The sequence below is a fragment of the Acanthaster planci genome, linkage group LG20, assembly GCF_054643075.1.
Source record: "Acanthaster planci isolate LZ-2023a linkage group LG20, COTS_SCS, whole genome shotgun sequence".
Lineage (NCBI taxonomy): Eukaryota > Metazoa > Echinodermata > Asteroidea > Valvatida > Acanthasteridae > Acanthaster > Acanthaster planci.
The window spans coordinates 4539634-4564172 of record NC_141796.1 but is presented as its reverse complement, the minus strand read 5'-3'; the positions used below and the strand labels follow the sequence as shown (position 1 = coordinate 4564172).

At 39.7% G+C, this 24539-nt stretch overlaps 1 protein-coding gene across 7 annotated transcripts in view; it reads left to right on the top strand.

Moving 5' to 3' along the window:
• The window catches only part of LOC110986848 (histone-lysine N-methyltransferase SETDB1-like), a 163072-nt gene that overhangs the window by 6172 nt on the left and 132361 nt on the right, over positions 1–24539 (top strand). For 6 of the 7 annotated variants that reach the window (XM_022249097.2, XM_087130865.1, XM_022249099.2 and 3 more), the window contains exons 1-2: positions 11070–11212; positions 19996–20151. In XM_022249097.2, coding sequence (XP_022104789.2) covers positions 20019–20151 — 133 coding nt within the window. In that variant the 5' untranslated portion in view covers positions 11070–11212; positions 19996–20018. Of the gene's footprint in view, positions 1–11069; positions 11213–19995; positions 20152–24539 lie in introns of those variants that run through there. The other variant, XM_022249096.2, reaches the window with a different exon arrangement.

Genomic DNA, 24539 nt, shown 5'->3' with positions numbered 1-24539 from the left:
CTCTCTCCATTTTAAAAATAAGTTACGCAAATCGATAAGCTAGTAACCCGACTATCGCAGTTCCACCTAAAATCCAAACCAACTCGCGGGTTTTTTGGTCTTCTGAAGGCTCGTAAAAATCGGACAACTTAGGCTCTGGCGGTAACGGGATAATACTCTTACCGGTCAATTCCGAATAAGCCCGCAACGCTTCGTCCACGTTTACAAATGTTTGCTGACTCGCGCGTTCTTGTCGCATTCGTTCGTTCAAAAAGTCTAGCATGTGTACGCGTTTTTGTTCCCACTCTTCCTTCGCTTGCGCCAGTTGCTCTAACGCGAGGTCGTGTCGCCTTCGTTCTTCGTCGACTTTACTTTTTGATAAACTGCTGAATAAAAAATTAGATCCTGTAAATGCCAAGGCGTTTACTATCGCTCCTCCAACCATCATCAATGCACTAGCCATTTTAAAATAAGGTTACTATTATATAAAAGTAAGAATGTTGCAACAGTACACCAAAAAGCTTAACCCGAGTCGAAGACTTAAAGTTCCTCGCGCGATCAAAGGAGAGCGGCGCGAAGTAACCATTACGCACAACCCGAGTACCGTAGACGCGCGCCACACGTTAAACGTAAAATTCCCCGCTTTAGGCACGGATGACGTCATTGTACCCGGCACGGCAAAGTTGGCTTTTAAACTGGATCTAGACGGCGCCTCAGACGACAACCGGACGGTTTATAACAACGTAGCGAGAAACCTGGTGTCGGAAATAAATATAAGTCTCCAGGGAAACAAGATCGTAAGCTACCGGGATGCGGACGTATTTCACAATTTCAAGGACAATTGGCTACCCCCGTCGCAGACCAAAAATATGGCGTATTTTGGACTAGAGAAAGAAAACGTAGCTAAGATACGTCTAGGAGCTGACGACGCTAATGCCGCCGCAAACGACGGTAAAGACAAGGCAATTGCCGACGCTTTTAAAAACAGGTACGCGATTCCACTAGACACACCTATGTTGACGGACCATACCCCATTCTATCCTTCGTGGTTTAAAGAGCCTCTAACGTATCAACTGACTTTTAACGGACACGACAAAGTGGTTAATTCGTCAGATACCGCGGCTGAATATCAAATTTCGGATCTGACCTTGGAATACGAAGTCGTCACCAATCGAGACCTGGCGCAAACCTTGAGAAATAAGAAGACGATGTATTATCTATTCGACCGTATTCACTCGTGGAAGAAGCAAGCGGTAAACAAGAGTGATACGCTATGGAATATAAGCATAGACCAGAGTATTAAAAGTCTAAAAGGAATTTTGATCCTGTTTAAAGACCCGACGACCCGCAACCCGCAAAAATTTTATAATCCACACATTACAAAGACGATTGTGACGGTTGAAGGTAGACCTAATCAATTGTACTCACAGGGTTTGTTTGAGTACCAACATTGGAATGAAGTTACTAAATATTTCGGAGACTCGGATAAAGAATTGGCTAGAGGAGTTGTCTCGGACTTATCCTTATTGGGAGTAGATATGGCCGACTACCTAAAAGACAAGTACGGTCTATGGCTCGACTTCAGAAGTTCCGACGATAACTCGGCTCACGGATCGGGCAGACCTCTCGGTGGAGGAGGAGACATATCTATACAGATGGAACGAACGGCCGAGACCGCGGGACCGTTGACGATGTATGTATTCCTGGTGATGGACTCTCAACTCACGGTGGAAGACGGGAACTTTAAAAATCTTGTTTATTAAAAATGAACGAGCGAGTGGAACGAGCGAACTACGAGCGAAGTGAGAACGACCGGAGGGAGTATGAGCGTAGCGAGAACCAGATGTTTAAGAATCCCCACTGCGCTTTGATCGTGGGCAAGACGGGGTCGGGTAAGACTAACTGGATCTTAAATCTTTTAGAGACAGAATACCGATTCACCTTTGAAGCTATCGTGATCATATGCCCAACGCTTTTTAAGAATAAAACTTATTTAGAACGACTGTGGGTGTACACCGACGAAAACGTTTATCTTTGTGACCTGGATCGAGAAAGACTAGAATTAAATGAGGCGATCGAACTTTATCAGAGAGTATTCGATGGTGTAAATACGTTGTTTATCATCGACGATTGTGCAGCCGATCAGTTTATCAAGTATCGAAAGAAATCAAAAAGCGGATCTGTTTGCGCGTTGTCGAAAATGGCTTTTAGCGGTAGACATTACCTTCACAGCTGCTGGCTTTTGACGCAAAAGTACAATTCAGTGTTAAAAGATTTTCGCGAGAATACCGCCTGGACGACAGTATTTCACTGTAAGGATCGTAATTCATTTGATCAGTGTTTGGATGAGAATGACATTGTGCCAGACGAAAAGAGAGAAGAGATCAAAAGACATCTACGTACCGTTAGATTTAGTAAGTTGGTGTTGAATACCGAACCACCGGCAAGTTACAGCATTTTTTAGCTAGTTACTCAGCTAGTTATTTATTTGTTTTACTTTGTTGATAATTACTTACCCTTTGCTTGAGCATAGCTAATTCAGCTGTGCTATAATTAAATTTTGTTTTGTTATAGTAAATAAGTAACAATGTTACAATATGTAGAGCTAGTTATTCAATTAGTTATCGCTGTTAACCTGACTTATTATACAGTTGAATACATACGACTAAAGTATACTTACAACAAATTTAAAGAGTACTTATTATTAAAATGGAAGACATAAAAAGCATATTCACTGAATCAAAAAGCGAATCAAACGTAAAGGACCGTCTCTGCGCGGTAGCTGCCTCGGGTGAATCTAAAAAATACTTAGGCAAAGAATACACGATAAAAGAGATCGAAGCTCTACCACCAAAAGAACAAGAAAAATTATTTAACCTATACGAAGTTAAGTTTGGCAAAGAGATTGTTAGAACCTTTGGTCAATCAATTTTAAGTTTGTACTCTCGCCTACTAGGAATAGCCACCCCGATCGATCTACTCGGATTCAACGTCAACTTAAAATCAGAGGAAGCACTGACTAAAGACCTAAACGACGACCCTATCATCAGTCAAACGATGGGTCATTTACTTACAGAGGTCTGTTACAAGTATGGAGTTTACCTGTCTCCACTTACAGCTATGTTGATTACCACTAAACATCTAGAATTCAACAAAAGTTCTCTTATTATAAAAGAGGATGTCAACAGATCAAACGAATCAGCAACAGGAAACGGAAGTGAGCCAGCAACAAAGTCAACCGGAGAAGGTAGTTAAGTCAGTTACTAAAGCTAAAAATCCGAAGCGCGTAGAACAAGGTAAGAAGTTGGCGGAACATAACAAAAAGATGAAGCAACAACTCGTTAAGATGAAATTAGCGGACGAAGAAAGCAACAAAGAAAAAGAATCTAGCTTTACCCAAACGGCCTTTGAAAACAGAAGCTTGATACTCGGTGGATTGGGTATCGCTGGTGTTGTGGTTCTCTACTTAATTTGGAAAAATAAGTCTACCAGTTCACGACAAATTAGCGTTCAACCAAAGCAAAGCTTGACTATTCCCAAACAAGAACCAATTTTAGATATGGAATAAAAGTTCCTTATTATTAAATATGAGTAACGCTAAATCAATCGACGTAAACGGAATCGCCAATACGGTTTACCACGGCGCAGTTGTTTCAGGAATCTCACTCGGATACGCCATGCTGTCGAGTAAGCTATTTAAAATTAAACCACCGGATTTCAATAAGTTGTCCGCCGAAGATGCGTTAAAATTAACCGCTTTGTCTAGCGGCGCATTGGCTACCCAAGGTTGGTTGGTAGCACAAGGTATCCTACCCGCGAGCCTACCCACCGCTTAAAAACTTATTATTATAAAAGAAATGGCAACGGGAGGATACGATGAGGACATACCTCGATTAGATGAAAATCAAGATCAAGATCAAGAAACGTCCCTTATAGACGAACCCGGATGGGATGATACCAACACTTCATTTAATGAACTAAGAATAGGAACAATACCGATTGAACAAAAAGAACCTGTATTAGACAAACCAGATGGAAGAAAGGTAACAACAGTATCGATTGGATCAAAATTGGAAATAACCCCAAGACCAGTAATGTTACCCGATGATCCTTTAGAACGAGGGAGAGCGGTATTCGTGACTAATCCAACTGTAGATACCTTTTACCGATATTTTAAAAAAGCCGGAAGAACAGACGTACCACCAAAACTCCACTATGAAATGTTTGATTACCGCAGAAATACTGGTTTATTTTACAAAAGAGAAGGTAAATATGGTGATGTGCTATTAACCGTCAAAGGAAACCCAAACATACTCGTTGGTCTTAGCACAATCGAGAAAAACGCCAAAGATGCTGGATATAAAATCGTTAAAGACAAATACGGAAAAAGAGATAAAGACACAATGTCGGCGCAAGATTTTATAAGATACAAATTAGGATTTAAAAATTTTGGAAAATCGGTGCAAAAAGCACAAACAAAGTTAAAATACATTCAACCGGAGAGTATTCCAATGGCAGAGCTTCCCAAAACAGCCGACCAAGTTAGTGGCATCGTAGAAGAGCTCACTCAAGATGCAAACGTACAAACAGAAGGATTAAACCATAGAGAGCTCTTAGGATTAGACAAAGAATTGCAAACTATTAGAGGACAGATACGATTAAACGAAGCTAAAATTACTGAAATTCAAGAAGAAATAAGTAGTCTCGGGACTTCTGAGGATTCGGATCGTTTACGTGAATTAAACGATCAACTCGAAGGACTACAAGCTCAAAGAGACATATTAAACGGTCAACTCAAAAGCCAAATATCGCGAGTTAAAGATTTAATTAGTTACGCTTTACATTCGGATGACACACTGGGTGATAAGATTAGAACGATATTTAGAGAGCAAGGCGTCACGATCGCTAGCATCTTAGCGGCTTTTGGTTTAGCTGTGAGCACCGTCGTTAGTAGTATTGTGGCCAGCGTCAGAGCTGTTGGAACTCCTAGCGTAACGCCTGAACCCACACCTAAACCAACGCCTGCTCCTCCTTCCAAGGGCGGGGTCACCGATTGGATCAAACGTCAACTGTGGAACTTGGCAAACGTATTAAAGAAACTCGGGTTGAGCGCATTAGGAGCTTTACCCGGGATCATCGGTAGCATTTTGAGTTGGATTTTTAACGTGGCGAGTAAAGCGGTTGGATGGGTGGCAGAACACGTTTGGACCTTGTTTGTTGGCGCTGGTGTTTTGCTTTTGACGTACGTACAAAAGAATGTGTAAAAATAGATTTTAAAATAAATAAAAATTCACCTCAAATTTGGGGTGAATTTTTTTTTGCTCTAATTCAAAACGTTCTCGCCCGTTGCTCGCTCCTTCCAGTCGCTTCGCAGCTCGCTTCGCTCGCTTCGTTTAAGTGAAAACCTTGTATAATATAAACCCGACGACACCCAAGGCAACGGCTCCAATGGTCAAGGACAATTTCTCTTCGTTGTGTGCGTCTAAAGGCTTACTAAAAACCGGCTTTATAGTTGGCTTCCTCGGTAACACTTCTTCATTAGTACTCGTACTCGCTCCGGTCGTACCCGCTACGCTAGTAACTCGCTCGCTCCACTCGCTCATTCCGTTATTTAAACTCGGTACGTATCCAGTCTTCATATCTGCAGTCGCGACTTGTAAATTATTGTTGTAGCCCTCAAACGTTCCGATGCGTAAGTCCATGTCCGAGGGTACCAGATACAAACCCGGGGCAACCACGAAGTTTAAAGGCGTTTTTGCGTATTGTAGCGAATCTTGATATTGGTCGATCGACTGTTCCAAATCGGGACTTGAATTAATTAAAGATTCTACGATCGTAATAAATTGCCGTCGCGCGTCTAATCCGGTGCCGGTAGCCAAAACGCTGGTCTTGGTCTGAGCCTGTGCCCCTAGTAATGCGTAGACGTAAGCTCGAATTGATTCATTTACCTTGGTGATTCCCACGTCAGTCAACCTAGACTTTTTAGGAACAAAGTCCCACCAGGCCAATGTAACCACGTCCGACTGTGAAATCCAGGTGACCGTGTATGTGCTCGCGTGACCGGAGCCTTTAGGCGGCTTAGCCCATCCAAATCCCATGTAAGTAGATCCCGCGTATTTACCGTTGGTCACGTGTAAGTCGTGCGCGTCGTAGTTTTTACCCGGAACGGGTACGTATCCATTGTCATAGTAGTAAGCTGTGCCTAATCCGTTCGACAAAGTGTCCCTCGTTTGTTTGTACGATTTATTCGGGTCTACTCCGTATAAAAGACACGTGTCGGTAAACTTCCGATGGTCGTAATTATTGTGTAACGCGTCAAATACGTCGTCGCTCGGAATGGGCATCACGCAGTCGTAAAATATTTTTCGTACGGTGTAATACACGTGAAAGTTAAATAAAGCCGAGACGTATGGATTAGGGTCAGACAGCAGATCAAAACCCACACCGCAGGCCGTCGTCGCGCAATAGACCGCAAAATTAAATTGATTTTGGTAAAACGATATCGACTCGGCAGACCAGCGATTGACCGCTTCATCCGTAGTTACTTTCGGTAATTTATACGCGTGCGTTAAATTTGGAAACTCGGCTGTAAATGAATTGTCTTCGTTTACTAAAATATTTAGACTACTAAAATTGCCTCCCATTTATTTTAAAAGAATTTTAAAAAGGAGGAGCCGTTGGGAAGACCAAGTTTTTATAAGCGGGTGGTGATTCTGGTTTCTCCTCATACCCAACCGACTTTGTAAAACTTATTCGCCAAGTTTTTTCATAAGATCTTTTTTTAAAACCGCTGCCCTTTCGTTGGCTAGCGCTTCTGCTCTTTCGTTGACTTGACGTTCAAATTCTTCTTTGGTATGAGCTTTAGTTTCTTCCAATTTTGTAGACGTACGCGATCTGATCTTTTCTTTCATTTCGTTAAACTTTCTCAGCTCGGATAAAATAAGGGCAAATTCTTCCTGGGATATGTCACCGTCTTCAATCGCGTGAGATATGTATTCCTCGATGGTGTTTAATTTAGCGTCTGCCAACATTCGAATTTGATCGTGTTTTTTAGTTTTGTGGGTGAGTCTACGGGATGCGTACTTTAGAATCGCGTAAGCACCAAATGCGCCGATAGCGATTCCTTCCATCACGAGTCCGACGGGACCGGTAATGACGCCCAAAATGGCGGGAATACCTACGGCTGCCGATGTGGCGCCCAGTGCTTCCACTCCATATTCCACGTATCCGAGCGCTGTTAAAAGTCGTTTGATCTTTTTGTAGCAAGCTTCCCTCGCGTCGCGTTCTCTTTGGATTTGGGATTTAATTTCTTCGATCTTTCTTAGCCTGTAAACCTTTGTTTCCGCTTGTTCAACCGAGTTTAAAGTCAAGTCCGGGTATATGTTAGTCGTCATCTTTTATAATTACGTGTTTTAAAAAATGTCTAACTCGATTAAAATTTTGCCGATGTTATTCAAGAGCTCACCTCTGTCATTTTTAACAGAAAAAGTCAATTCACTAATGTTCCTGTCGATTAACTTTTTAGGCGTTTCACAGTGATTACGGGTGCGAGGTTCGGTAGCTATCACGCACAGCAAGTCTAAAGTCTTTCCGTTATAAAAGTTGTCAAATGTATTTAATTGTTTGCAATGAATAAACACTAGTTTCAAGGGGTTTAAATCGTAATTGCCTTCGTAAATGACGTTGGGTAAAAGTTTTATTTTGGGTAAGTTTAATAGCTTGGACACTTCTTTGTTTAGTCGCAACTTGAGATTGGGGTCCGTAATGGCCAAAGTCACCCGTTTAGATTCCGTGTGAACCTTAAAAGAAACGCCCGGTATCGAGTTTAACAAAAAGTGAAACCAGTCTATGCCGTAATAACCGGGGGATACCACGATGCTTCCTCTTTGACCCTCGGGTAATTGTTCGGATGAGCTTTGCGAATGAAGTCTGTCGTATATAGGTTCAGTTAGTCCCGTCAAAAACAGTCTTTTAGTTAATTCTCTTCTGGGTCTCCTGGGGGAGTTGGTAGGTCGAGTTGGTGGATTCCCTTCGTAGATTTCATTTAAAGCTTGTCTTTGCCCCTCGAGCAGTGAAGCTGATTTGATTTTTTTATCGTCGAGATCAAAAGCTAAACGAACTCTCGTTTCTGATGGTTGTCTTTGGTTTAACTGATCTTCTAAAGCTGCGATTTCTTGGTTTAGCTGCTCAATTTCATCAGCGATTATTCTGATTTCTTCCGCTAACTCGCCTCTTTTATTTGCTTCGATCAATCTGTTTTTAGCTGTTTGTACTAATTCTAGATTGGGAAATGAATCCGTTCTTTCCACTGAGGGCATACCGGGTGGTCGTTCGCCAAGTACCCCCGCTGGCCTACCGTCCAAGTTTGTATCCCACTCAATTTCAGTAGCGTTTGTTACGTTAAAATATCCAGCTTCAAACTGAATATTCTTTACTCGGACGACTTTGTCTCCTTTTGTGTTGTTGATCTCGTTTTTCAATCTAAACGTCTGCGGGTTCTCGGTCAAGTGAAAAGTGTGCGTCCCCATTTTATTATATACGTTTTATATTAGGTTAAACTTCTCCATAGCGTTTTTCCAGTGCTTATCCGAGACTTGAAAAAGGTCTTTAACTTCAGATTCGATTTCCCCGGTGACATCTTGATAACAGACTGCAATTAAAGCTTCCAACGGTTTACCTCGAGAGATTTTACCGTTTAAAACTTGGTTCAACTTGTATTCTATTTCACCCGCTTCGCCGTTTTGAAAACAAATGTTAAATTTTTGTAAGGTTTTTCTCGATTTTGGCGGCGGTGGTTTCGTCCAAACGTGATGATTAAAGTACCGATCTCCCATGTCTGCTGGGGTGTACGAGGAAACCCACCCAAAAAATTGGCCGCAATGTTTACACGTGTATCTTTCACCCGTTTCAAGTATTTGGTGATCACAAGGTGACCTCGGTTGAACATTTCTCGTTGCCCCAATTATGTGTACTTCCTTTAGATTCAGCAAGTGGCAAAGTTCCGCATCAGTCATTTTATATAAAGAGATTATTTATTTAAAGCAAAAAAAAAATTTAACCCTGGAATAACCAAGGTTAAATTGAGACTTTTACTAACTTTTATTTAATCAAACGCGTCCAAAAGGTAAGGTTTTTCTTCAACCGTTAGCATAGCCGATATAACTCTATACCTAACACTCGCACCGCAAGAAAGTGAACCGTGGGCGCCATAGTAAATATCTTTAGGAGAGATCAAAGAGATCGCTTGGCATTTCTTATTAGCAAAAAGAGAGCGATCAATTTCTTTAAACGATTTATCCACCAAAGAGGCATCATAGGCGATCTTAACGTACATCCTACTTTTATCGGTATAAGCCGGTTTAACTAAGTAATTGATTTGATCGGGTATGTCATCTAGTTTTTGAGACACCTTAAAAGAGTTACGCGTAATCACAGGGAGGTCTTCTAGGATCTCATCTGTTAAGTTTTCAAAATAATTATAAACTCCTTCATTTATACGTAATAGCAGCGATTCAGTATTGGGAGACAGTTGATAACAAATTTGTTTTTGGTCAGTAGGTTCCTTAGTACCATATTTGTAAACCGGGTTAACGCCATAACAAGGGTCTTCGAGTCTAATCAACAATCGTTTATGTTGGCCCTCGTGAGAATAGAGAATCTTAGAAGAATTCTTTGCGGGTCTTAAAATGACTAAGTTTTCAGGGTCAAAGGGACCGTAGGTAATTTTTGGGTTTTTGTTGCCGGCATTTAGACGTTTGTGATCATTTGAGACGATATACATGTTCTATTTATAATAAGGTTTTTTTAAATTTTTTATCATTTTTATTTAAAATATAAATTTTAGATCTGTGTCATATTCAATAATGAACCCACTTTTATATAGAACTGAGTCAAGTTTAGTAGCTGAAATGGGTAATAATTCCCCCTTTCGCACAGGTCTCAGCTTTTTAAACTTACCATCTACGCGCGCTACATAATTATACCCATGCAACTCTACACAATTTACACAACAAGTACAATCGATACAACCAAAACACTTGATACAACTGTTACAATTGTGGCAGTCCTCGCAATCATTCAACGCGGTTGAATAACTACAGTCATACGAATTAAAACAATCTACGCAATCTTTACATCTACCACAATTGATGCTAATGACGCAACCCTTACATCTAACGCAATCTTTACAATGGCGACAATTCTTACACAACTTACATTCGACGCAGTTATATAAATTTTTAGAAGCAAAACAACGAGAGCAATCTAAACAGTCCGTCAATCTCCGAGAACTAATAACGTCTTTGCAAAAATAACAATTCAAGTTTCCAGTTTGTTCTTCCATTTATACAAAGAGCATTTACTTAAGACGGTTGTAAACATAGCGTGTTTTGCTTTGAACAGAGCCATGCTTTAAGTAGAGGTCACGAGTTCAGATCGGGCAAGTCGAGACTTGTAGCAAGGGGAAATCCCTTTTTGTTTGTGTAAGTCAGTACCAGTCACGAGTTGTTTAGTCAGCCGGGGCCAAAAGTTCAAGGTCAGTGAAGTGGAAATCCCCGGCGCAGGTGGGTGAAAGAGATTTTGGCTCAGAAGGTGTATATTTACCCGGTATTTTTAGAGTTGGATTTTGGGGTTGATGAGGTACCCAGGGAAAATTGTTAAAATCTGGAATTCCAGATTTTTAGGGGATTCCCCCGATTTTTTGCGTCGATGTACTACCCAGGGGTTTTTGCTGAAAACGGTGAAAAGGACGTGTGATCCAGAACTGTCACTTCTCTACTACTAAAACTACGGTTGAAAAATGGTCCTAAGTGCCCGAGAAAGTTGAGGGTTGCCACTTGAAAAATGGCTGCAATCAGACTTCGGAAAAATCACTTCTTGGGGGGTGATTTTGTTTTGTGGGAATAATTAAAAATGTAATTGGTTAACCCACAAAAAATTGAAAAGAAATTGAAAGATAAGTGACCAGACAAGAATTTCATTTGTGTTTCAGAAATCTCAGGGATGTTGGCGTGCATGCTATTGGGCCCTGAACGGTGCTGATTTTACACTGTTTTCAATGGGGCTTGAATTAGTGGACTGGACCCTGAACGACAAATTTAATAAGAGAACGTAGTTTGGTTCCCTGACCTGGATGGAGATTTGTTTTGATGAATCCAAAATTCCGGAGTCAGGTAACCAGACGAAACACAAAACAGCGTGATTCGACTGAGTCATTGTGTCATACTAAACTCGGGTAAGAAATTTGAAGTTTTTGCTTACATATTGTCAAAATTCACCTAAAGTAGGCCTGTCAAAATATTAGTTAGTTTGAGCAAGTGGCCTTTGGAACAGGGTGCTACTGCTTAGTAATGGTAATGAACCCCGAAGCAGTTAGGCCTAGGTTATTCTGTCAGTCTGGCCTATTAAAGAAAGAGTCGTAATTTAAGTTGGCCTGTGTTGCACTGAGGCACTTTGAAACACTTGGAGTTGGCACTGGCAGTGTACCTGTACCACCTTGTACACGGTACAGGAGTATATTTATTAAGCATAGACCTGGAGGGATCAGGTCAACTCGGACCCTAGCCCCACAAGTAGGGCTGTAGTGGCTCGCTTTAGTACAATCTGTCTCTTTTCTGTCTCCACCACAGCCCTACACGTACTTCAAGGCATGTCTTAAATGCCTGAAATCCAAACTGCAGGATTGTTACAAACTTTAAATCCTAATATCTTCCGAAATGAGAATGACTCAACAATTTTAATGACACCGCATACCGGCGTATTCCTCAGAGTTTGGACTTTTATATGAGCACCCTAAAGCTTTCCAAAACCATATTTTCCGATATATGGCGCCTTGAAAACCGGGCCTGTAATATTTATAGGCTGACCATGGGCGGTGCCATTTTAAAAATGAAAGCAGCGCTTCTTGCATCGGATTTCAAGGCACCCTACTGGCGCTCTGGTATAGATTGTACCATGCAAAACTGGTTCCCCGTCACACTTTGTGTGACAGACAAATAAGGAACCGGTGAAATTAAATTTGAATAACATTAATATGTATGTTTTTGTATCATGCTCCACACACATGCTATGGGCTTACTGTACACTAGCAAAATGCGCGCGCAACTTATTACTAAGCAATACTGTGACAACGTGAATTATACATGTACGTCTGCGGCACCTGTCGAGTTGATGTCCAACATTATAACACACTGTGATCAACGACTGTTGCATGCAAGATCTATTCTGACTTCACTGTACATGCATTTATATATAGGCCTAATCTGATTTTATACACAAGGGGAGAGAAAGAATTGATTGTTCGTTGATTAATTGTACCAAGTTTTTGACTCAAGGGGGGATTCCGTATTTATTGTGGGAAGTTTTTGGAATTTTTCACTAAAAAGAAATGATTTATAACTTATCTATAAAAAGCTGGATATAATGTATTTTCCAACTATATTTGTTTCTTTTCTTTTCTCTTCATTTCTATATTTTTTAGGGATGGGGGGAGTATGGATGAGCAAATTGTTGGAAAATTGAAGACAGAGCATATAATGTAAAGGACAGAACATACATTTACACATGTACATGTACCTAAACAAAAACATGTACTCTATTTTGACAAATTGGTAGGAGGCTTCTGAGGCACCAGTACGCAAAGACTGGTACTTGTACTGTACCTGGTAAACACCACAATAGTCATCTGAATGAGCAGGCACAAAATGGAATGAATTGGTATAAAATACAACTATATAGTATAGGGCTATTATTGTTTCAAGTGTAATGCGTGAAAATAATCTTTCAGAAGCACTGATAAACCTCAGAGGAACCTTCTGTTTGGTATGGTTTCCGATTTCTTTCAAATTTCTTAGAAATGACAGATGTACTGTAAGCGTACAAGCATGACAAGTTGGCAAATCCCACACACCGTCACACGGTAGGGCCCTACTTGAGAACTTTAAATTTTAAAAATATCAATTACTGGATGCAAGACCACAATCTGAGTATGATGGTGTATTTCCCATCAGAGCCAATAATTTCCTGTTTTAAAAATGGGTATTGCCTGTTTCGCCAAATCTTGAAATTTGAAGCATGCAGTGGAAGTACATGTATGGTGTACTGTACATTGCACTGCCACATTGTGGGTTTAGTGCAGCACATGCCTAAATGTAGCATGCCGTGATTCCAAATCTTCTCACATAACCACATGTACATTAGGCTTGGGTGGTATTGCCTTTTTCGATACCGCGGTATTTGTGAAAAAAATACTGCGGCATTTACTAATACCGTGGTATTCGTTGCAGAAGGCATCAAAAAGCAGCGGCAATGCTGACATTCAGTGGCAAAACACAAACAAAACTAGGGGCCAGCATACAGGGATTTTAAAGTCACAAAACCTCTAAACTTAATAAGTATTATAATTTATCTGTCCATTTGATGTCAAATAAATATTATTTTTGTGAAAGAATTTTAAAAAATGAACAGTGTTTTAAATACCGATTTGTTGCTCAGTGATTCCTATCTGTGTGGTTACTCGAAAATGAAAATCTGCACGTGTACATGTACATGTACTACAGTCAAGTTGGTACTCGCTGAGACAGTGTGTTGATGTAATGATTACTTGCCGGTCACCAGTTGCTGCTCCTCTTAGCTGTGCCCTAACACTGTGCATGTGCAATAGTAAGGTGGCTTCCAGAAAACTCTGCGGAGCGGCAGTCGACTCTCGTTTTTACGAAATTGGTTGTAACAAATTCTGATTATAATAAAAACAAATCTGTGGTCCCGGCAAAAATATGCACATTTCTATGAAAAGAAAATCTGTTACAGCAAAATCACAATACATGTATATGAAATTCCTGGCACAGTGGTACCAGCATTTGCATTTGTGAATCGTGGTGGTGAAAACACATGCGCAGTGCACCACACTGGTTCCCGCCAGGCTGAACCATTGCCAATGAAGGCTGATGGAAATGCGGCAACCTGTCAATGTACAGTTTCTGCCTACTTGAAAAGGTTGTACGTTCCACTAGTCGAATGCAACTCTATAGTTGCAAGTGAAAGTAAAAAATCACTGCCATCACAAATTTTTCGGCAGGTTCATTCACAAAAAATTGATCTCATGTCTGTGTTTGTGTTTTCTGTGTTCAGTGTTGAATTTCATTTGAGATTGTATTGCTTGTACTCGAGTGAGCGTGTTTCCACAAAATTTCCAGCCGCAACATGAGGCTTGTCGCCCCCCATATGCGTCACACATACTTACAACGCGATACAGACATTGTTTGTCAGTTTTCTGTTGTCATGACAGGCATAGTGCACGATTAAAAAATCAATGATATTTTTTATTGATTACACAAATGCCAAAACAAAAAATCCCACCCCATTTCCGATAAAAATATGCCCGAAATAAGTTCGCTTGACTATTCTCGCATTACAAGAGTCCAACTAATCGCCCAACACTGAATTATTCATGTTGCTGCAAAAGGTCTAGCCAATGAGACTATGTGTTTTCATGACGTACATGTACATTTGGCAAGACACAGCTATCCAGTTGCAATATTCGTTCATGACATCATGCTTCTTCAGCAACCATCTCCTGCACGGGGGGCCGCGCTGCAGCGTGCGATTGAATACAGATTAACGATCAGTCGTGTCTTGCAGTTAGTGTCAAAAATCAAAAGTCAGATGAAAAATTAAACTTGTGTTGGAAAGACTACTTCCATGGATGGGGGCTTTAGTTGATGAGCCTTCACATTCTTTCAGGTACATACATGCCTGCATGTGCATGCAGGTTAATTACTGTTAGCTTCGTCGTCATCCAATGCGACTGAAAGTCTTTTAAAAATCCCTGGATCGGTGCCTTCACATATATTTTTTATTTTATTTCACATGTACATTAAACATATCCTGTGACAGTGAAGTTTATTCTAAACACAGCACAAGGTGTTTAATTAATCATAACCAGGAGATCTCTTTTATCAACCATGTTGTCCTCAATTTATTCCAGACAAACTGAAATACAGACAGTGAGATGTGAGGAATCAGGTTTTTGTGGTTGGAATGAATGCGGGAACAATAAGAAATGATCTTTGATTGTTGTGGATGTTGAATAGATGCAGATTTATGGTATCATTTTATAGTTTAAAACACACATTCCTGTTCGGTAGATTTTCACACTCTACTTGTAAATTTATTTATTCTGGCAAAAAGACAATTTATAATGACAGTCACAATACAAAATCACAAACAGACTAAGAATAGTAAAAGACAGAAGCCAAGGATAGCCCAAGAAAGCTGTAATAAACAGCTTATTTCCATTGGGGTCCTCACAAAAAAGAAAAACATTTATACAATACTTAAAATATTAAAAAATACACTGGTGGTCAACATAGATTTTTTGGAAAAGGTGTAAGATTTTGAAAAATAACCCACAAATTTAAAATTTAAATTTTAAAATTCGGATTTTGATGACGTTGTATACAAAGGACAAAAAAGACCCAAAGAGAACCCAAGGCTAGCATAAGGAGTATTTGCATTTTCTGATCCACTAATAAAAGTCTTCGGAAAATAAAGTCCAGTGCGGACACGGAAGATCAACTGATTTTTAGTTCCCAAGCTGTAGGGCTGTGATACATGTATGTGCCAGTGAGCAATACAGTAAGCACGGCCTACAAGCTATTCCAAATCCGCAAACTCGACGCCGGTGATAGGAAAACAAAACCTTGTGACAGGCGGGTTGATGGCTGCATGCTGAAGTATCACATTACGTCTTATCTCCTTACCAAAAGAGACAATACGAACAGACCCTGGGTGATCGAAACCACAAAGTATAGAGTCACTGGTTGTGGAAATAATTGTCTGCTTTCATCTTACCAGGGTTGTGGGAACATTCTGAACAGATTAGCCCGAATACCGTGGTATTGAAATTCAATACTGAATTATCCGGTATTCCAGTATTCGTGGATTGTTAGTCGGTATTTTTCAGTATTAAAAAAGAACCGCAGTATTTGGTAATACCGAAATACTGCCCAAGCTAAATGTACATTTGTATATGAACACACATGTACATGTAGTTGCCACATGGTCACTTGATGGGGGGGGGGGGAATTTGAGGTTGTACACATGTAGGCATACTTTTAAATGTGCACTTGTGGAGTGTGGGCCACGCTGACAGACTGGTAATACCCTTAGCAGAAAAAAATCAATGCGTGGTACACAGTCTGTCTTTTTTTTTTAAATTCACATCTCTTCAACATTTTGCCACCAGACTACATGTACATGTACTTACCAGTACTATCGTTGCCAATATTTTTAGATATGTGTAAGGACACAATACTGGCTAACAAAAATGGGACACATAGGTAAAAATTCAATCTAGTGAAAGGTGTTTAATTTACTTTTAAATTATGACAATGGACCACCTTCTATCAGAAAATAGCAGTGGGAAGATAATCGGCCCAAGAAATTTTCTTCCATGCAGTGCTTTCTGTAGAGGGGGGCCTCATAAGTTAACGTTGGTTACGGTGTCCACTTTGCAGTCAACCATGCAATAATAAAAGTCAAAGAAAAACAATGTGGAGTTGTGTTGTTGTGGTTAAGCTTTTCCTCCTTTCTGAAAGTCATCTTTAAAAAAAATGTTAATTGTTACTAATTTTACGATATCTTAATAAGGTGGACACCGTAACTAACGTTAACAAGTGTACTTTTTCACACACAACAATTTTAAATGATTTGCAGTTTGATGACTTGAGGAAAACAGCTGGTTGTGAAGCTTGCAAGTACTTCAAAGAGGACATTATCATTGACAACCAAAGAACAGATACCCTCAATTTCAAAGATCTTTGTCCTGTAGTTTAACGTTAGTTACAAAAATGACACGGACACCAAAAATTTCGAATCAAAGCTAACATTTCATGTGACAAGTTTATTATGACTTGCTTTACTGGAGCCCTCAAGGTAGTTGCCTCACCTTCAGAAAATTGCCTATGTTACTATGTGCAGGTGTTAATACATGCACATGCTTTTTCATTTCTTGGGAGCATCTCTGTGATCTACATGTACATATCTGATAAACCACTTCAGCCTATTTTTAGATGCCCTATATGCATGCAAGAAGGTTGCACATGAGCTTCACAGAAGTTGAAATCTTTGACATTGTGAACTTAAGTACATGTATGTATATTGGAATGTGCACCATTTGCAACATTAAACAATTCTGAGGAACAAGTAAATTGAGTCAATGACTATTTTATTTTTCATTCTAATCTTGTTTCTTAAAAACTGTATTTCATTGTGGAGGCTATACACTGACGATCCCATCTGAAGAACATAGCACATCTCATTAAATGAATTTCATTGAATTTATTCAGTTCGTGCCACCTGGGTGACTTATCTTTGCGGAAAAACTGATGAACTTTTGACTACAGACCTTAGACAAACCTCTGATGACATACTTAGACAAAACTACTTTTGGCAATAAACGTTTAAAAATACTTATTAGCATAGACACTGTATAGTGCATTAATTTTACCTACTTCTTTGCTGTCCAAGTGAAAGTAACGCAAAGATGGATCTGGAATAAGTGAACTTGGATTAACAACACACAGAATGAATTTCCTGTTAACGGTCAGATCTTTTTCCCAAACAAAACTTTGCTTATTTTTATTTGGACGATCCATGCAGTATATAACTGCCAGTTCATCACTAATGATGCGCTTGATGGCACCTGGATACCATGCATCCTCAAAAGGGACTACAACTATATCCCCTGCAGTGAGCTGGCGATCGGCAGGCTCTTGTGCGGTCCAGAAATTACAGAAATGGCAACAGGAATGGTTGAAATCGAATAATCTTTGATTTAATTACTACTAAAGCTTCTTTCACAAGGACATGTGAATCTACAGACATATAATCTGATCCAACCATTGAATCTTTTTCTCCTTTCTGGCTTCTGAAATAAGATAGAAAAATAAAATTTAAATAGAACAATTTTTTAACGTAACCGGCAGTGGCTTGATTTGTAGAAACATAAAAAAAAACTCTAACAAGATCCCAGGGGTTCCACAAAGGCAAGTTCCCCTATCTGTGTAAACATCACTTGCCTACGTGTTACATCAACTTCGTTCCATTTACTTTTAATTCACTGCGAACTCGCCCCCATACTATTGGATGACAAATGGGGCGAATTTTAATACAAATGGGGCGAAGTCGAAAGTGCCGGTGTGTAACGAACGTGAAACACTGATGATTTCGTGAACTTGGCAAGGCTATTCTTTAAGTTTGTTCATTTTTGTGATGGACTTTAGCTTAAAAAGTGTAAATTATTTGTCGTTTTGCAATTTCAAGAGGGACTTCAGATGTTTACTATTTTTTTCTTCCGTTCGTTAAACATGGACACGATTCACACGAAACCATCCAAGCGGTCCGCTACAAAGCCCAAAAATCACCCATTGACTATCCATTAAAATCTTCCCTTTTACAATGCCATCTGACCTCTTTTCACAAAAAAATACAGAAAATAAAATCTATTTAAGTTGATGCAAACCTTTTGGCTGCTCTTTTTCCGGATATTGGCTGCTCTTTTTCCGGATATTGGCTGCTCTTTTCCTGATTGTTGGAGGGAAAGCTGTCGCGCGCAGCAACTTTCTCCGTTCGTTACAAAGAGACGCGTAAGCGGCGCGCGGTGGACACGGTGCTTAAAATAGCTTTATCTCGGAAAAGACGTAATCGAGCCTAAAACAATTGACCTTTAGGTCATCCATGCAGGGTACCATTGCACGTGTACGACCACTAGTCAGACTGCGTTGATCACCAGTTAAAACATGTGGACATTTTACGTTAGTTACAAAGTGGACAAGAAAATTATAGCGATCGATGTGTTGATGTTTTCTCATCCTCGAGGGTAATTATGGTCTAGCACACATTTTACACGATGGTTATTAAGCTCATTATGAATAAAAATGGCTTTTACAGGTAAGGGTGAGGCTTGTAAATGATGATTCTGGCCCTTTTCGTCATGGTATGGTGTGGTGGACACGATGTGAAACGAACGTTAACGCAGGTTCAGCTGCCATTTTGGAGCGTGGATTTATTTATTTTTTTTCTGTAAAGGGCCAAAGTATTACTTCATTGCTTTACTCAAAAAATATGACCATTGTGATAAAATACGTGAGCTATAAGTAAAGTAGTTGAGCTCATTAAATTTTGTTCAAGCAATGTCCCATTTTTGGGCGCCATTTTGAACTAAAATTTGCTCTTCAACGTGAATAAAAATTATAGACTCGCATTTACACTGAATTATTTATCTTTATTTATCTCTCAAATACATGTACAACTATAATCTCAAGCAAACATAGCTTGAAAATGGTTACATCATCTGATAAATTAAAGTTCATTTTTTGCATCATGAAAGTTGGCCAGTATTGTGACCTTACACATATATGTACCAGTATTTAGATATGTCTAGTCTTGTCTTACACTTCAAGTTGGTGTGCTACTAGAGGTTATGTACATGTACAAGGGAGTCTTGCACTTCAAGTTGGTGTGCTACTAGAGGTTATGTACATGTACAAGGGAGTCTTACACTTCAAGTTGGTGTGCTACTAGAGGTTATGTACATGATGTACAAGGGAGTCTTGCACTTGACGTTGGTGTGCTACTAGAGGTTATGTACATGATGTACAAGGGAGTCTTGCACTTCAAGTTGGTGTGCTACTAGGGGTTATGTACATGTACAAGGGAGTCTTACACTTCAAGTTGGTGTGCTACTAGAGGTTATGTACATGTACAAGGGAGTCTTACACTTCAAGTTGGTGTGCTACTAGAGGTTATGTACACGTACAAGGGGTCTACAGTGTCTGTGCATCTGATTGGGGCTACCAGAATCAAGTCTACAGAAAACAAAACACAGAATCCTCTACCTGAGGAAGTACAAGCCAAGTACTGCCCAAGATTGTCAGGTTGATGCTCATAATAATGCAAAGACACTGTATGCATTTTTACGAGTGTATATTACATGTTTATGTACATTTTATTCTTCAGGAACATCTACATTTACCGGTATAATGGATGAGTCTTGTCACTGGAATGATCATGAGCTGCCAGCTCAGGTGGAGGCCATTTTGTCAGAAGTTTGGATTAAACTTGATGTTGACAAACAGCTTCAACAAGCTCAGGAAAAAATTGACGAAATTAACAGTAAGTAGAAAGTAAGGGTCACTAGCTGGTCTATGAAGATGAATTGTTGTATGACATTTCAGTGTTCAAAGTTGAAGTATGTACATGTACTGGTATATTTAGAGTGCTACTGATTATGTTCTTTTAAATTAGATTTCTAAATTAAAAAACAAATAGAATATTTTTAATGCCAGTATTTTTAGTATTTAAATCATCACCACTTCCCATTTAAAGAAGTAGCATCTAACAGATAAAGAACATACAGTACACATCACAGATCATTTTTGTTTGAAGAAATTTGAAGTAAGAAATTTTTTAATGTTGGACCCACCAGGGTGTTTAAGAAATTTTACCAAGTACATCAGTTTGCATGTGTTATCGAAAGCCATGTTTGCATTGAACTGACAGAGACTGTTTTCAATTTGACAAAATTAAATCTAGTGCAGACAGCTCGTAAATTGTCAAAATTGCCAAATTTCAATCATTTGTTGTTCTTACCTTCCATGATGGTAACACTGGTATGTTCCACAGGGCTAATCTGGTTGTGGACGAATGACCTGGTCAGCTTATGTTGCCGAAAAATCCCTCATGGATGACAGCTTACATTTTGATCAGGGAATTAAATTTGCAAGTAAATGGGTCAGAGACCTCGGGTATACCCCTGTCATGCCTGTGACCTCAGTTTTCCATTCACACACCCATAAAAGTAAGGGTGCAGACCAATAATTCAAGTGAGAATTTCTGGCCAGCTCATTAGCATTTAAAGTGTCCCCACAGTATCTTCTGAAAAAGGAGATTGTTTGGCCCCCAAAATGGTGAAATTGTGTAAATCCTTGCCAGGATCAACTCCCTGGGTCTTTGAGTTTTCATATGAGAGCAGAATGGCTGAAAACTACGGTTGAAAAATGGTCGTAAGTGCCCGAGAAAATTGAGGGTTGCCACTTGAAAAATGGCTGCAATCGGACTTCGGAAAAATTACTTTTCAGGGGGTGATTTTGTTTTGTGGGAATAATTAAAAATGTAATTGGTTAACCCACAAAAAATTGAAAAGAAATTGAAAGATTAGGGACTAGACAATAATTTCATTTTGGTTTCTGAAATCTCAGGGATGTTGGTATGTATGTTAATGGGCCCTGAACAGTGCTGATTTTACACTGCTTTCAATGGGGCTTGAATTAGTGGACTGGACCCTGTAAGACATCATACCCATAATGTTTTGTGCTTCCTTGAAGCCACATCCAGTGTCAGATTACATGTATAAGGTCAGCATGAAGGGGTCCTAATAAGATTCTGTAATAACATGTAGGGGTGTGCATTTGCGGGTATTTTTAGAACCGGGTACCCGTTTTTTGTTAACATCGGGTACCCGGAAAAGAGATCGCCTAATAACAAATGGCATTGCGCGCGAACCGGTGGATCATGTACCCGAAACACGGTTCTTTTTGGTACATAGGAAGCAAGCAGAACATTGTTCTAAACGTCAGAGTTAATCTCTCCTACCTTTTTATCAAACGAAATTGTTACCTTCAGTTTGCAAATTTTTTATGGGAAACGAAACAGAAAAACAAATCTTCACGGGAACGTCAGAAAAGAGAACAGAGCTGCAAACCACCTACATGATACACGCACCTGCAAACGCTCAAAGGAAATGTCCCGGATGCTGCTTGACCACGTACACGCGGAACGCATGTGGCGTGCACAAATGGTAAGCACTGGTCGTGTCACGTGCGGACCAGATCAGTGCTGTGTACGTCACAGGTTAAAAGGCTTACAGTTTTATGTACAAAAATACCACCGTAACTCGAACAATGCCCACACCATTACATCCACTTATTTTGAAGTTTCTGATGAAAAAAAATGCCACCAAAATGCTTCAAACGGCGTTAAAAGTATCGGAAGTCTATATAGGGTTAGGAGTCATCCCAAGTTCATTTCTTTTCTGACGAGGACCAGCACGTTGCTTAATTATAAATCAACGTAGCTGCAACTGTATAATCCTGGCTTTCAAGACGCTGAAACTAACCTGATTGCAACGCGGGCCCAATTGTAGTGCCCTTCAGGCAGTCCAATCGCTGACACTGCAGTGGCCATGTGACCGTAAAAAGAAAGGTCATGTGACCACACATAGGGAAGCCCAAGTGAAAAAAATAGCAGCGCTTCACGTTGTTAAATGACTAAGTGATACGAAAGTTTTGCCACATGAAGGTACGTACCACGATGAAGTGGTTTAGTTTAATAAATATTTTTTCAGGATAACTCCATTACCCTGAGGTTCAGTTGTCGAGATTTTAATGTATAAGTACTTCGACAAGTGACATTTGATTGGCCGACTGTATTATGACTTGCACCTGTCAACATTTCCTTTTTTTCGAGTGAAAAAATACTTGGATTTGAAATGCTTTAGTACATGTACATACAGAAAACATACATGTAATTCCTGCTCTTTTGGTCAATTCCTCATCCACAGTTCCGCTGAATCTCTGAGGAAATTCAAGTTGCTTTAATTTAAAAATAATTTTGAAACGGAATATTTCTTGGTATAAAACTTAACCAGCACAGGCCTAATAGGCACAGGCCTAATAACATGCCACTGCAGGTTGAGGTGGTAAAGGACTTTCTCGTTGTTGCAAGTAATCCATACATGTACAGTGTACATGTAAGCGACACGATTGGTTGCTCGTGAGGGTGACTTTGCGCATGCGCCAAAAATTTTGAAAATGGCGCCCCTCATTATCGCTTATGAATATTAATTTTTAATCCCTTGGGAGATAAACTTGAGACGACTCTCCAATTACATCCCCTCTTTCCAGTGACGACATCGTATCTGGCGGTTTCTAGTCACCCCAGTTGCTTAGATGGATTCATCAAAATTATAAGTATTTTTTAAATGATAAAAATATTCCATTCCAAAGTAAATTTATGCAAGGTCAAATTTTCGACACATTTTTGAATAAAATCGTAATTTTTTTCAGTACCTGTCGGAAAAAGTAAGGATATTTTTAAAATCGTATTTTTTACAGAAATCTACGTTCTTAAATTTGGTGAACGAGGGTCCAGTATTCATTATTTTCACTGCGGGAAGACAGCTAAAATTTTTTTTAGTCATGAAAACTCACCCTTGAATATCATATTTTTGGTGACATTTCGATTTGAAATTGCTCGTGACGCACTGTGTACCGTGTCGTGAAAAGTTGGAAAATTCTCTAGTTTGGAGCTAATGCTGCATGTTTCGTGAAAATGTGAAATTATGGGCTTGTTTGTTTCTGTCGGAGATCAGAAACGTCTGAATCACTCCATGGCTACCACGCTTGGCAAGCCATCTAGCGTGCCTGGAAGCTGACACCCGTGGGAAGAAAGCTGACACCGGCCCCAGTCGCGAAACCGCGGCCGGCCGCCTTGTGGTTGGTTGCCGTTGAGCCGAGCTTGGGGCCCGCACCCACTGCAGTGACTGACGGATTCCTCCACGTCGTGACCGTAGAAGCCTCACTTTCACAGCTCTGTATATGCTGAAGACCACATTTTACTACCTAGGCAGTCCTGGCACTACTTCAGTACTTGGTCCAGGATGATATCGTTTCGCATTGTGCTAGCCAAATGATGTTTGGAAATGTTAAAAGGTGGGCCTAGGCTTAAATTAAAAGGTTTTTTGTCAATCTCAGTTGGCTGAAAAATAGGACCCTGCGAAAAACGGACATGACGGATCATTTTTGTATGTGTGTGGTGAACTTTATACCGGCAAACATCTGTAATTTATTCCCATGGCCTGGCTTGTCTTGGGGTCAACAGGTGATTGTTAGTTACATTTTTTGGCAGGAATTTGTTGCAGTTGATAAAGGCAGCATTTACACTTCTCGTTAAACACGACAACAATCAAAAGAAACATCTTTTCTTATTTAATTTGAATTGAAGTGATCTTACACAAGATGAGGAATGCCATTGGAAATCTATAAATATGGAGAAACCTGCCAATCATTATTTTTACAACCTTTTGATAGTACATGAATGCGTACAATGATGAATGACATTTTATTAAGCGGCAAAGATTTATTGAAATTTGTCAAATTATTTGATATAAAATGTAAGACTAGAAAATAGTATTTTGGATGTAAACCTTCAAAGCACATATGCTGTCCAAGACTCCATGTACGTATTGTGCATGTATCTGCATTGCTGAAGTGAATCAACAGAAAACTGTAGAAAAAAATAAGTGTTTCAAAAATATTTTTTTTGCAGAAAGGAATTGTTTTGAACTCAGAATGTACCCCGAGGTTTGGTTCATGTAACAGAACTCACAGTAAAGTTTCATGTTTTATGTACAAGTTTTTTTACCCTCATCAAATGCAGTTGAACAACAAAGCCATTACACAATTTCATAATTCAGGCGTTCTATCCATACAGCTGTTGTTGAG